The sequence below is a fragment of the Lepidochelys kempii genome, chromosome 1, assembly GCF_965140285.1.
Source record: "Lepidochelys kempii isolate rLepKem1 chromosome 1, rLepKem1.hap1, whole genome shotgun sequence".
Taxonomy (NCBI): Eukaryota; Metazoa; Chordata; order Testudines; family Cheloniidae; genus Lepidochelys; species Lepidochelys kempii.
The window spans coordinates 63,574,959-63,590,852 of record NC_136380.1 but is presented as its reverse complement, the minus strand read 5'-3'; the positions used below and the strand labels follow the sequence as shown (position 1 = coordinate 63,590,852).

The window sequence follows — 15,894 nt, the reverse complement described above, 5'->3', positions numbered from 1 at the left end:
AATGAGATCAAGCTAGCTAGGGACATAAAGGGTAACAAAAAAAACATTTTACAAATACATTAAAAGCAAGAGGAAGACCCAGAACAGAATTGGCCCATTACTCAATGAGGGAGGAAGACAACAGAAAATGTGGAAATGGCAGAGGTGCTTAATGACTTCTTTGTTTCGGTTTTCACCAAGAAGGTTGGTGGCGATTGACGTCTAACATAGTGAATGCCAGTGAAAATGAGGTAGGATCACAGGCTAAAATAGGGAAAGAACAAGTCAAAAATTACTTTGACAAATTAGATGTCTTCAAATCACCAGGGCCTGATGCATCCTAGAATACTCAAGGAGATGACTGAGAAGATATCTGAGCCATTAGCAATTATCTTTGAAAAGTCATGGAAGACGGGAGACATTCCAGAACACTGGAAAAGGGCAAATATAGTGCCCATCTATAGGAAGGGAAATAAGGACAACCCGGGGAATTATAGACCAGTTACCTTAACTTCTGTACCCTGAAAGATAATGGAGCAAATAATTAAGCAATCAATTTGCAAACATCTAGAAGATAATGAGGTGATAAGTAACAGTCAGCATGGATTTGTCAAGAACAAATTGTGTCAAACCAACCTGATAGCTTTCTTTGACAGGATAACAAGCCTTGTGGAGAGGGGGGAAAATGGTAAATGTGATATATCTTGATTTAGCAAGGCTTTTGATACTGTCTTGCATGACCTTCTCATAAACAAACTAGGGAAATGCAACCTAGATGGAGCTACTATAAAATGGGTGCATAACTGGTTGGAAAGTCATTTCCTGAGAGTAATTATCAGTGGTTCACGGTCATGCTGGAAGGGCATAACAAATGGGGTCCCGCAGGGATCGGTTCTGGGTCCGGTTCTGTTCAATATCTTCATCAGTGATTTAGAAAATGGCATAGAGAGTACACTTACAAAGTCTGTGGACAACACCAAGCTGGGAGGGGTTGCAAGTGATTTGGAGGATAGGATTAAAATTCAAAATGATCTGGACAAATTGGAGAAATGGTCTGAAGTAAATAGGATGAAATTCAATAAGGACAAATGCAAAGTACTCCACTTAGGAAGGAACAATCAGTTGCACACATACAAAATGGGAAATGACTGCCTAGGAAGGATTACTGCGGAAAGGGATCTGGGGGGTCATAGTGGATCACAAGGTAAATACGAGGCAACAATGTAACATTGTTGCAAAAAAAGCAAATATTGTTCTGGGATGTATTAGCAGGAGTACTGTAAGCAAGACACGAGAAGTAATTCTTCTGCTCTACTCTGCATTGATTGGGCCTCAACTGGAGTATTGTGTCCAGTTCTGGGCGCCACATTTCAGAAAAGATGGGGACAAATTGGAGAAAGTCCAGAGAAGAGCAACAAAAATGATTAAAGGTCTAGAAAACATGACCTATGAGGGAAGATTTTAAAAATTGGGTTTGTTTAGTCTGGAGAAGAGAAGACTGAGAGGAGACATGATAACAGTTTTCAAGTACATAAAAGATTGTTACAAGGAGGCGAGAGAAAAATTGCTTTTCTTAACCTCTGAGGATAGGACGAGAAGCAATGGGCTAAAATTGCACCAAGGGCGGTTTAGGTTGGACATTAGAAAAAACTTCCTGTCAGAGTGGTTAAGCACTAGAATAAATTGCCCAGGGGGGTTGTGGAATCTCCATCATTGGGGATTTTTAAGAGCAGGTTGGACAAACACCTGTCAGGGATGGTCTAGAGATAATACTTAGTCCTGCCTTGAGTGCAGGCGACTGGACTAGATGACCTTTCGAGGTCCCTTCCAGTTCTATGATTCTATGCCAAAAAACTAAGAGACACTATCCAATAATTCAGGCCTCAGATTTAGATCACAGAAAATAAATACATACCCATATAGATTTACCAACCTAACAGAATTAAAATGTTGTAATTTGTTGTTATTGAAATTAAAGTATTTGTATTAGTGTAAGAGAACTGGAAACTGACTAAACAGAAGTGAAATGGACTAGTGCATATTCACTGTTAAAATTGGGTGAAATGAAAAAGTAAATGTACAGCACAAATGGTGTCAAGTGTCAGGGGTATGCCTGCATCTGTGATTTTCACTCCATGCATCTGAAAAAGTGGGTTTTTTACCCATGAAAGCTTATGCTCAAATAAATCTGTCAGTCTTTAAGGTGCCACCAGACTCCTTTCAGAGTAACATCTGTGTTAGTCTGTATTCGCAAAAAGAAAAGGAGTACTTGTGGCACCTTAGAGACTAACCCATTTATTTCAGCATAAGCTTTCATGAGCTACAGCTCACTTCATCGGATGCATACTGTGGAAAGTGCAGAAGATCTTTTTATATACACACAAAGCATGAAAAAATACCTCCTCCCACCCCACTCTCCTGCTGGTAATAGCTTATCTAAAGTGATCACTCTCCTTACAATGTGTATGATAATCAAGGTGGGCCATTTCCAGCACAAATCCAGGGTTTAACAAGAACGTCTGGGGGGGATAGGAAAAAACAAGGGGAAATAGGTTACCTTGCATAATGACTTAGCCACTCCCAGTCTCTATTCAAGCCTAAGTTAATTGTATCCAATTTGCAAATGAATTCCAATTCAACAGTTTCTCGCGGGAGTCTGGATTTGAAGTTTTTTTTGTTGTAATATAGCAACTTTCATGTCTGTAATCACATGACCAGAGAGATTGAAGTGTTCTCCAACTGGTTTATGAATGTTATAATTCTTGACATCTGATTTGTGTCCATTTATTCTTTTACGTAGAGACTGTCCAGTTTGACCAATGTACATGGCAAAGGGGCATTGCTGGCACATGATGGCATATATCACATTGGTGGATGTGCAGGTGAACGAGCCTCTGATAGTGTGGCTGATGTTATTAGGCCTTGTGATGGTGTCCCCTGAATAGATATGTGGGCACAGTTGGCAACGGGCTTTGTTGCAAGGATAGGTTCCTGGGTTAGTGGTTCTGTTGTGTGGTATGTGGTTGCTGGTGACTATTTGCTTCAGGTTGGGGGGCTGTCTGTAGGCAAGGACTGGCCTGTCTCCCAAGATTTGTGAGAGTGTTGGGTCATCCTTTAGGATAGGTTGTAGATCCTTAATAATGCGTTGGAGGGGTTTTAGTTGGGGGCTGAAGGTGTCGGCTAGTGGTGTTCTGTTATTTTCTTTGTTAGGCCTGTCCTGTAGTAGGTAACTTCTGGGAACTCTTCTGGCTCTATCAATCTGTTTCTTTACTTCCGCAGGTGGGTATTGTAGTTGTAAGAAAGCTTGACAGAGATCTTGTAGGTGTTTGTCTCTGTCTGAGGGGTTGGAGCAAATGCGGTTGTATAGCAGAGCTTGGCTGTAGACGATGGATCGTGTGGTGTGGTCAGGGTGAAAGCTGGAAACCGCTGAATTCAGCGAGAAACTGCTGAATTGGAATTCATTTGCAAATTGGATACTATTAATTTAGGCTTAAATAGAGACTGGGAGTGGCTAAGTCATTATGCAAGGTAGCCTATTTCCCCTTGTTTTTTCCTACCCTCTCCCCCCCTCCCCCGATGTTCTGGTTTAACTTGGATTTAAACTTGGAGAGTGGTCAGTTTGGATGAGCTATTACCAGCAGGAGAGTGAGTTTGTGTGTGTATGGGGGTGGGGAGGTGAGAAAACCTGGATTTGTGCTGGAAATGGCCCACCTTGATTATCATGCACATTGTAGGGAGAGTGGTCACTTTGGATGAGCTATTACCAGCAGGATAGTGAGTTTGTGTGTGTGGTTTTTGGGAGGGGGGTGAGGGGGTGAGAGAACCTGGATTTGTGCAGGAAATGGCCCAACTTGATTATCATGCACATTGTGTAGAGAGTTGTCACTTTGGATGGGCTATCACCAGCAGGAGAGTGAATTTGTGTGGGGGGGTGGAGGGTGAGAAAACCTGGATTTGTGCTGGAAATGGCCCAACTTGATGATCACTTTAGATAAGCTATTACCAGCAGGACAGTGGGGTGGGAGGAGGTATTGTTTCATATTCTCTGTGTGTATATAAAGTCTGCTGCAGTTTCCATGGTATGCATCCGATGAAGTGAGCTGTAGCTCACGAAAGCTCATGCTCAAATAAATTGGTTAGTCTCTAAGGTGCCACAAGTACTCCTTTTCTTTTTGCGAATACAGACTAACACGGCGGTTACTCTGAAACCTGTCATTGTAAGGAGGATGGTCACTTTAGATAAGCTATTACCAGCAGGAGAGTGGGTTTGTGTGTATGTTTGGGGGGGGGGTTGAGAAAACCTGGATTTGTGCTGGAAATGGCCCAACTTGATTATCATACACATTGTAAGGAGAGTGATCACTTTAGATAAGCTATTACCAGCAGGAGAGTGGGGTGGGAGGAGGTATTTTTTCATGCTTTGTATGTATATAAAAAGATCTTCTGCACTTTCTACAGTATGCATCCAATGAACTGAGCTGTAGCTCACGAAAGCTTATGCTCTAATAAATTGGTTAGTCTCTAAGGTGCCACAAGTACTCCTTTTCTTTTCACCAGACTCCTTGTTGTTTTTTTAGCACAGATGTTTAGGAATTTTAAATGATGTAAAGCAGTATTTCTCAGCTGGTGTGTCACAGCCCCCAGAGGAGTCACAAGGCATTGAGAGAATTATTACAAACTAAAGCAAAGAAATCTCACTTCCCCGCTCCCTGCACACCCTTACTCTTCAAGGTCAAATACGCTCTATCAACCTCTCCATACACATACACAGTTAAATTATATAGGTTTATTGTTACCAATACATTTTGTACTCTGACTTTTATAGTAAATGAGTACAAGTGTTGTGAAAATGTTTTACTTCAAATAAGGGGTTGCCAACCTGAGAAGATTGAGAAACACTAATCTAAGGTATTAAGAGTAATTAACATAAGTAATTTATACTAAAAGTACTGTAACATCAAGAGTATCTGAAGGAATGAAGACCGACCATATTATCTAAAAATCCAAACAACTTTAATGCAACCACAGTCCTACCACAACAGTGTCTGCCTCGCCTAGCGCCAGCAACAGGCCCACCACAAAAAGCATTTCCATTCTCATTCCCACAGCTTCTCTCTCAAGGGGGATGGCAGGGTAGGGTGAATGCCCATTACAATTTTAATCAGCTTCCCTCTAAAAAATATATTCTTCTCAGTTTCTTCTTTAAAATACCGAGGGATAAGTTGAGACATATTGTTTGCATGAGAGTAAGGGTTTGTAGGACTGGGCTCCAATATTCTAGACACATTATACATTCACTAGCCAAAGGAAAGAGGTTTCTTACTGTAGTTCAGTGGCACAAGTTCAGGGCTCTTCGGCACTTTGAGTTTAAATGACACATCTCCAATAGTAACAGTATCACCTAAAAAAAAGAAGAAATATTAGAATATATTGTACGCTTTTTTAAAAACATACATGTGCTTTCAATAATGCTGATACTGTAGCCCTAAAAGTGAAGAAGGGTATGACTGCACATTCAGGGAACAGCCTCTGCTGAGTTTCAGAACTATTACTGTACTAGCATCTAACACTTTCCAATGGTTCAAGCACCAGGATATTTTTGGTTTAAATAATAACTGAACACTTCCATAGACAGTACTTTTGCTGTTGTTATAGCCAGAGCCCTCTGTATTCCACAGCTATGGAATTCACTCTTCGCCACAGAGCTGTGCTCCAGAATCTGAGCTTTCATCTTTTAAAAATTAATCTTCTAGCCCTCAAGACTGCAGAACCTTGAAAATGTGAAATGAGCATAACTTAATGGAGTGGTGATTTTCCAGAGTATGCAGACAGCCTGAAACAATACCTCTGAGCTGTGCAAACTGACCCACTCATCTCAATCAGTGCCCCATCAACTCAATGGTTGTTGAACCTGCAGAATCTGGTATCTTCCTAAGATGTCACAAAACACTAAGTCCTTTCAGCTCTTGTGAAGTTTTAGAATTGGTAGCTTAGTTTACGGTTATATTTTTCTGAGGGATTGGGGTGGCAAATATAAGTCAGAGCTAGCACCCAGAACCCTCTCATGAACCCCCAGGTCAGCCCATGTGCTTCAAAAGGATCCTGGCCACAGCTCCCTGTTTGCAGCAGCTCACAAGAGGCCACAGGGGACAATAAATGTGTTCGCTCATCATTTTAACATGTATGCAAAATGTCTGATGTTGATTGTATATATTCAAAGTTTCCACGTATCCCTTCTCTATGGTTATTTTAGAGGGTCTTTCACCTCCTTTTTTAAGTAGTTAATTTTTCCCACCAACCTTTCTCTAGTTCAAACAGTTCTTCTAGGAGGGTTTTTTTTTAAAAAAACATTTTTAAAAGTTCACTAGATACAGATACATCCTTCTTCATTTTAAGCACTATTAGAGACCAGAGTATGCAACGGAATTAGGGAACATAAAAATATCACAGCATGGAGGAATGAGAGCAGACTCCACAGAGCCACTTCTCCCATTCTTGCATAGTTGGGTGGGAAGGGAAGTGGGTGAAGCCTTCACTACACCTCTTATACCCCCACAAATTCACCAGCCAACACAGCTGAGCTGGCATAGAGGGGAAAGTATTTGGGCCAGGCACAGAGCTGGCGCAGATTACTTCCTCCTTGGAGCAAGAGAGGAATTAGGGATCGTTTTGTGACACCCTAAGGTTCTCCTTGGGCAACACCTAGTTGTACTGCCATTTACCCACAGTCTGTGGAAACCCATAAGCTAGTCCTTACTGATGGACTTTCTCTCAGGTCTTACAAGTTTTCCCTGATAAATTCTAAAACCCTAATTATTCCCTTGACTCTCTCAACTAGCATTAGCTCATTCTCCAGCTTTGCTACCTTTATCTTTTCCCAGCATCCCTTAATTGGCTGTATTTGTGCGTTAAGTTGCACTTTTCAATTTTACATTTCCAGTACAGATTTGTATTTTATTTTCAACTTCCAGTCCTTGGCCAATCCCTCAAAAAAAAAAAAAAATTAGCTCCTTTTCCTTACACTCTTCATTTTTGAATCAACAGTAATGTAATGTGTCTGAATTATGATATTTTTTAGCCTCCTTTCATGCTACTCTATTTTAATACCATATTCCTCTTGCTGTTTCCTGAATCCTGGTTCCTAAGAAATGCTTGAACAAATCTAACATTCATTATTTAATACCCTTTAACAGTCTACAAGAAGCACTGTATCGACAAACAACGTATGCAGTGTTTCCTACAGTAACTCCACTTACATCAATATAATAGGTCAGTCTTTCCCTGTGGCTAGTTGATGGTCACTGTTCCTTTAAGCTCAGGATCCCTTTAAAACTTACTCTTTCCATTTGTTATAAAGAATGTAGTAAGCCAGCACTTCAGGGCTGAAAACTACAACCAAAGCATCCCCTCCCACTCTCCTTATGTGTCTGCAGCTCTAACTTCTCTTGCTCACTAGGGTGATAATGAAGCAAGCTGGATCCAAGTAGGTGGAAGACACCTGAAATTTCGGCAACTGTCCCAAGGGGTCCACTGCTTGCCTGAAGCCCCACAACCTCCTTCTTCAGGTCATCTTCTTGAAAGCTAAAATTCCTCTTAAAACAGATCTGTCTGATTGTCTGCCTCAGGAATTTAGTGTCAGTTTGTTTTCTTGCCTTCCCCCACCCAACGAGCGACAAAACAAGTGTATATGACTAATTAGCTTCTAGCTTAAATCATTTACATTCAAGCTGTAAACATACTGTCTCTCTCCCATATACACATGATTCTTTCAAATACAGCAGGAGTGAGACAGGGGCTGAAAGAACAAGGTGTGTGATACCAGACAAGGAGTGGGCCAGTAAAAAATAAAAAAGAAGAAGAAAATAAAAACCAAAACAATTTCCCTTCTATTTTTGATGTTTCTTGTATACAAAAATAAGACACTATAAGCTTTAGGATCATAATAGAAACTACTTTTATTTGACCAACTTCTCACCAACATAAGTTGGTCCAATAAAAGATATTACTTCGCCCACCTTGTTTCTCTAATATCCTGGGACTGACACAGCTACAACTACACTGCATACAATAGAAACTACAGCAGTTTTTAGACTATTTTATTCGCCAAGCAAAGCAAGGCCTTACACTCAACTTGATGGCATTTCTCTGTTTGTCTGTCTTCCTGTAACATGATATATTCTGAAAACCACATCCTGTCAATTCCAAAGTTTCATGCACTGTTCTAGGTATCAAAGAGCAGAGCCTATTGATTTTGATGAAAATCAGAAAACCAGAAAAGCCTGAAATTCCATTAAAATCAGGCCCATATAGTGCCCATTTGGTGAAAATGGGAAAACAGGAAGGTGGAAATAGGGCACATACAGAGCTCCTGACATCTGGTTAGCAAACACATCAGATTTAACCAGCTCTATAAAAAGACCAGTTGATGACATCCATTAACACTGTCCAGGTTACATCCTCCTCCCCAACTCAGCTCTGCTCATGATGGCAATGGAATTTAAAATGATGATGCCCTGAATGACTTATCTCCCAGGCAGAAAGAAAATAAATAATTTTACAAATTACAAATTGTGGTGAAATGAAGGAATGCAAGGAGCTCCAGGTGTGTGCGATGAACTCAGCCTACAGAAACACCACAGTGTGCAACTCTAGTCTAGGTTCTTATTCATGCTTATCTCTATGGTTCATATATAAAGGGACCTCACCTGTCCTTCTAACATCAGCATAGTCAAGTATATTATTTGGGTTCCCTCTATTGACACACTGTTTTTTTAAAAATTACAAACATATATTATGAGCATTCCAAACTTTCCCTTTTCTTGTACTACCTCCATCAAAATGGAGTTAAAATACTACAATGACACAGTTGTGTCACTGTAGCACTTCAGTGTAGACACTACCTAGGCCAGTGGGAGGGATTCTCCCATCGCTATCGGTAATCAGCCTCCCCGAGAGGCGGTAGCTAGGTTGATGAGAATTGTGCTGTTGACCTAGCACTATCTACACCAGGGGTTAGGTCATTATAGCTACGTCTCTCACCTACATTTTTCACACGCCTGAGAGACATACCTATACCAATGTAAATTCCTAGCGTAGACCAGGCCCTAGAATGAGCACTGATGAAGTCCTGAAAACCACAGCTGAACAGATAGCTTTGGGGGAAAAAGTGCCAGTTTAAAAGTGAACCTTAACACAGTAGCTCAACAGCACTTTCCTGAAGCTGTGCAATTTTTAACTTTCACTCAAATACAGCAAAAATGTTGGAAAGTGAGCTTCTAAATAAAGATATTTGCCTATCTTGAGTTAATTTAGCTAATAAAAATGTGACAACCCAGGGAAACTAACACCCTCTGTTTTTCTAGAACTGCAATTTAGACTGGATAACACATTTAATATACCCCTATTCCTACAAGAAGTGAAAAAAATCCATGTCTACACTATGGTTGCCACAGCAGCTATAGCATAGCCCCATAGTGTAGACACAGACTACAGTTTCAGAAGGGGGTTTTCTATTGCTGTAGGAACTGCACCTCCCTAAGTGATAGTAAATAGCATTCTTCTGTGGACCTAACTGTGTCTACATGGCAGGTAGTGGTCAAGAATTAGGTCTATCATTCAGACTATCAAGACCATGCCTAATCCCACATAATAATTTCATGCAGACAGCTGTCCACACACATGGATCACAATCGCAGGATTGGAGACCTAGGTTTACATCTCATTTAAAAACTCATATATTACTTTGAAATTTTTTCCACCCCATCAAATTATTTTTCCTACAAGTGGTGAATAAAGAGCTATTGTTAGATCTATTTTTAAAAACTGTGAGATACAAAGGCCTGATCTACACTTAAAATTTAGATTCACATAGCTACTTTGCTCAGGGGTGTGGAAAATCCACAACCCTGACCAACAGCTATCCCAACCTAACCCTGGTGTACATGCAGCTATGCCAACAGGATAATGCTTCCATTGACTTTACTATCATCATTCAGGGAGGTGGAGTTCCTAAACTGACAGAAAAAACCCTTACACTGGAATAGGCTACGTCTACACTGTGGGGTTATGCTGGCATAGCTACAGCAACATAACTATGCCAGTATGATCTCCATAGTGTAGACATACACCACTACTGTGTATGAGTCATATATAAAGACAGATAAATAGATTATATCTTTACCTCAATTTAAAAAAAAGTAGCAGAAAATAGTTTTTCCTACATTTTTCTTTTAGCTACTTTTTATGGTGAAATAACACATCATGAAAAGCAAAAGAAATACAATAAATTTAAAATGGCCATTTTAAAACAAAGAATCTCCTCTATAATTTTAGACTCCTATCTGAAAGGACGTAGGCATGTATTTAACTTTACTCACTGTGAGCAGTCCCACTGAGGTCAGTAACATTATGCATATAAATAATTCCAAGCACATATGTCAGTCCTTGCAGGATTAGGACCCTAATGAGACACGGGGAGGTTTGAAATGCATTCTTACTGGGTGATTGAGGGTTCTCTCTTTTGCCCTCTTTAGGTCTGAAATTATATGATTACCATACTGAAAAATGATCTCAAAATATCTATAATTCAGTTTTATATAAAATATTCATCTTCTCCCTGCAACTAATAGCACAAACACATTTAAACTGTGGTGTTATGCACTGCTAACACCAATTTCTGTGTGATTATACCACATCTGTTTGAGAAAAGTTCAACAGCTAAATTACATCTGTATATATATTTTTAAATCTTCATTTTATGATAAAGTGAAGGAAAGAAAAATAAATGCTTCCAACTGATATCATTTATAAAACACCTTTACAAAAGGACATATAGCAAAGAGAATGGCAACTCATCCTTAGAGATCCAATTTAAGCTTGAAAAGGGTAATGGTATTGTTATTAAGAATTTGGTTTTTCCTTTTCCGCAGCCTTTTTGAATAAATTATTACGAAGTACAGTAAGCATGTATTTGGAGTTGAATGCAAGATTTTACACTTATTTAAATAGTTCTGTGCCTGCATTTTGGCTTGTGCATTGTAGTCTTTAGTCATAAATTTATTCGTGCTCGCAGACCTATTCTATACACACCTGAAGGATAACTGTGGTCTTTGGAATACTAGGGGTGTTTTGTTTCGTTTTTTTATTTAAGTGTTCCAGGAAAACAGTATCATAAGCAAAAATTTGTTCCACTGCTTCCTTTTTTTGGGTTAACTGACGAAGTTAGCTCTATATCCACTGCATTAAACAGTCTGCAGACATTGCAGAGTTGGGGGTTACTTGTTAGCAAATAAAGGTACCTACGTTGAAATTCTACTAACATTCCAAAAAAGTCTTTTGCCTCAGTTAGCAAAATTTCTTCAAGCGAGAACCGATACTCTTCTGGACAAAATATGTGGTGCCACATTTCCCTCTAAGGAAACACAGTGCTGACTTTCAGCATCTAATGTTTTCATAATACATAATGTCATTTCTAATCAACATTAGCTGTGTTAGAACCAGAGAAGTTCCGATGTTTTTTGGCTGAGACTTGATTTTCTTCTGTGCTAATAGCCCTACTATGAACTAATGATTTTCTTCACTAGTTCACTACAACAGGGATCGGCAACCTTTGGCACGCGGCCCGTCAGGGAAATCCACTGGCGGGCCGGGACGGTTTGTTTACCTGCATCGTCCACTGGTTCAGCTGATCGCAGCTTCTACTGGTCGCAATTCGCCGTTCCAGGCCAATGGGGGCTGCGGGAAGTGGCAGCCAGCACATCCCTCGGGCCATGTCGCTTCCCGCAGCCCCCACTGGCCTGGAACAGTGAACCACGGCCAGTGGGAGCTGCAATAGCTGACCTGCGGACGCTGTAGGTAAACAAACCATCCCGACCTGCCAGGGGATTTCCCTGATGGGCCACATGCCAAAGGCTGCCGATCCCTGGTCTACAATGTCAATAAAGACATTGGTTGTGTTCTCTGAGGCCCGCAGTTGAGACAGCATTCTCTGAATCTTAGTGACATGGAGGGGGTATATGCCAGCTGCTTTATTTTTCCAGTAAAAACATGAATTTAACGGCCAAAAATTCTCTGGCTCAAAGAGAATGATATCCTGGGCTGAACAGTTGAGAATTGTCCTGTTCACCAATTAGGCAGTTGGCACTTCCCACTAGTGTGCTTTATCAGTGCTAAGCTGTCCAGGCTTGTCAGTACTGTAATATGAAAATTAACTTAGTGTTTCAATACTAAAATAAGGTTTGCAAAGTACAGTTTGTTCAAAGTGGAATATCCAAGCTGTCAACCTATTCTTAAATAAGCTTAAACATCAAGCATAATTGATAATTAGAATATTTTCAGTGACACAATAAAAGAAAATAAACTATGTCTGAAAATCAAAGAGACTTATTAAAAAGAACTTCCTTTTATTGAAAACTAGATGAAACACCCTTCAAAATTCACCCTGGCAATTCCTATGTGACTATTAATAAGAGTCCTTGTCGAGTGCTTGAATCGGCTAAACAAGTTCAACTTCAGGACAACAAGGTTTATGTATTAACCCAAAAAATATTTGCAAAACAAACCAACAAACAACTGTGGCTATAATTAAATAAATATTTACTAAATATCAGAAGTTAAAACAATTGCCAGATTTTGAATTTCACAGCCTATATACTGAATTTTACTCAAAGAGAATGACCAAGAAATCATGTTTATTAAGTGTTAATAGCCTGTTGAGCTGTGCATGGCTATGTCTACACTGCACACCTTACAGCAGCACAGCTGTGTCCTTTAAGGTATGCAATGTAGCTGCTCTTTGTCGGCAGGAGAGGTCTCTTGCTGACTAAATAAAACCACTCCCTGCAATTCCCCTACTCCCATCTTCATGCCAGAGGCTCTGTATGCCGCCTCAAAAATTCTCCCTTTCACCATATGCCAAGAACTCACAGTCTTCCCCATTTCCCTTGTAACTGCTCATCTTAGCCTGCTTCCATCTAGAGGGTTGCCAACCTCCTTTCACACACAAGGGGGTCCTTGCTGCCCTCCATTTCCCCCCTAATTTGGAATTTGTAAAATTATTTCTTTTCTCTCTGTCTGGAATATAAGTCATTCAGGCTGTCAACATTTTAAACGCTTTTGGAACGATAGGCAGAGCTGAGATGGGGTATGTTGTTATGCTGGAAGGTGTTAAAAGAAAAAGTTGATGGCAGCCATTTTTTTTTTTAGACTCTCTAGACAAAAACAGATGTGGTTAAAGCTGAGGGTGTGCTAACCAAATGCCAAGAGCTGCCTCCCTCCCACCCGTTTCTGATTTCCACCAAAAATCAATAGGATTCTTCCCATTTTTGTGTATAACATATCCTGCAATTTTGGAATTGATTGCCTGTGGTGTTCAAGAATTATGCCCAGACACACAAGCAGAGAATTGCCATCAGGAGTGTAGGCCTCACTTCGCTCAGCCAATTAAAAGGTTGCACACTTCATTGCTCATAAGCTCAGCCAACAAAGTAAATACATTTTTTAAAAATTTTTCATCACCACCACTTCACTGAAGAAAAGTAACAGATGGTTATACTCCACTGGCTTGGAACATGCAACCTGAATATAAAAATTCTCAAATGGACCAACTCTTGCCCTTTATTCAAGAAATCAAGTAATAATCAGAACAAACTAGGATCTCCCATTTGAGCTGCACAAGTGCAAATCTCTCACAAGTATTTCCATGAAGCTTTAGTAATCCCTTTTCTCTTCCCATAATTCTATTACTTCCCCACCCCCCTCTTCATAACTCTCTGACACTGGCTGCCTGCATCTGTTCTTCCACAGCTCTTTATAGGGTGCCAGGAGGCCACTACTCCCTATTGCAAAGAAAGTTAGGGGGAGCTGGGTGCCACCCCTTCACATTTTATAAAACTGTGACAGGCAACCATTCTGTCCCAATACTGAGGAGCTACTGCCACACCAGTATCTGGGATGTGTCTCAGCTTCAGACAATCAGGGCACCAGACTGACTGTTGCTTACCTAGCTGGCTGCAGCTTCCAGCCCTTCCCAAAAATCTCATTTTGCATAGGCGAAGAGAGGAAACACTATATCAAGAAGCCTGCTAGTGGGGGCAGCCCCCTGAAAGCCCATGGAGAAGGTAATGAAAGTACCCATTGTTGCAAAAGAGGAGGAGCAGGTTACCCGACTGCACACCCAAAGTTATCAAAGGTATAGGAGTCCTGGGTCCTGCAAGAGGATGCAGGGAGGACCTAAGGAGAATGAGTCCACTAGAGGAGAATGGGCAATAAACAGAATTCCTAATATCAAGACCTCACAATTCATAGGAACATAGGAATTGCCTTACTGAGTGAGATCCAAAATCCATCTAGTCCAGTAGCTGGTCTCTGACAGTGGCTTCAGAGGACGTGCAAACCCTGAGGCACAAGGCTTACTATTCCTTCCAAAATTATCATCATTAATTTTGATAACAACAACAGAGTTATCCATAGACATACCCCATCTTCTTTTGAATCTCTCTCAATTCTTGGCCTCAATTTCATCCTCTGGCACAGAGTTTTGTAATCTAATTATGCATTGTGTTAAAAAGTTTCACAGTCTAATTATGCATGGGGTGAAAAAGTACCTCCTTTTATTAGTTTTGAATTTTCCACCTTCTAATTTAATTGAACGCCTTCTTGTTCTTGAGTTATGAGATGTGAGAACTAAAGCTCCTGATCTACCTGTGCTATACTATTACTTACATAACTTTTATCACCCCCCCTCTAATGTATCTCCTTTCTAAGGTAAAAAATCCCAATCTTTTCAATCTCACTTTTTATAAGTTTTTTCCTATTCCAACATCCTCTGAATATTATACTAGCTCATTATATTCTTTCCTCAAACTAGCTCCTTCCTTGATTAACTCAAATCTGTTCAAATATTTGACTGATTGTCTCATTATCTGGCAGCAAATCTGAGTAATAATGCTGTAAGTAAGAATTAAAACAATTACATAAATTTAAGAGACCATCAGGACCCCTCAAAAGGATTCTAGCTCAATAATTCATAATTGGTCATTATTCATTCTATATTTAGGAATTGTGATGCCTTTGTCACACACCCAGAAAAACGTCACCTACTGTTGGCATATGTTATTGTTTTAAGACCCAGTACTAATTTGTGTGAGGCTGTCACATTTCTTGAACGTCATTATAAGATACTCTGGGATTGTTCAAGGAACAGGGTCCCACTCATCCCAATATATGCAGGACAACGGTCAATTATATGTTCTAACAGTGCTGCTTAAGGGAACATATACAGGTCCTAAGACCACGTTTTAAACCTGTAAAATTGCCTCAAGGTAAGAGGAGTATATTCTACAGGCAAGTCCAATCCTGCAAATAGATCAGCACCATTGGACCCCTGAATTTAGTGGGGTTCTGCCTTCATAAGGTGGCAACCCTATGCAATGTAATGATACAAGTATCACTACTCTGTCCCAGGGGAGTGGTTCTCAAACTATAGGCTGCAGAGCTCTTCCTGATGATCCACAAAATGAAGCATTTTGAAACAAAAGTAATGGACAGATAAGGCAAGTGTTTTGGAGGCTCTCTCTCTCTCATGAGGTGCTTCTCAGAATAGAAAAATTGGTGAATTGTTGCCCTAAAATGAGGCAACATCCCCCAATTTCACTACAAAACCTATACATCCAGTGGAGTTTAGAGAGAGAGGAGCTGGGAACTGTCCTGCTCCTATACCCCAGTTACTTTTGTTTTGACTTTCCAGACAAGTAAAAGGGATACAAGACCCTGAGAAAAAATTTAAAGTAAAATCCACCAAAAAAACCCCAACACACCCAGTGTGTTGAAGACGGCATGAGATGGAAGATACCACTAGTGTGTGAGAAGGAGAGGAGATTAAGACTAGAGGAGATTAAAAACGTGTAGCCAGTGAGT

General features: G+C 40.2%; 1 protein-coding gene across 3 annotated transcripts in view; it reads right to left on the bottom strand.

The window, feature by feature from the left end:
* Window positions 1-15,894, bottom strand: part of VWA8 (von Willebrand factor A domain containing 8) — a 290,052-nt gene that overhangs the window by 273,042 nt on the left and 1,116 nt on the right. For all 3 annotated transcript variants that reach the window (XR_012159153.2, XM_073345760.2, XM_073345743.2), the window contains exon 2: window positions 5,303-5,380. Coding sequence is in view for 2 of the 3 variants with exons in the window: in XM_073345760.2 (XP_073201861.2) it covers window positions 5,303-5,380 (78 nt within the window). In the remaining variant the exon portion in view is untranslated. The remainder of the gene's footprint in view (window positions 1-5,302; window positions 5,381-15,894) is intronic.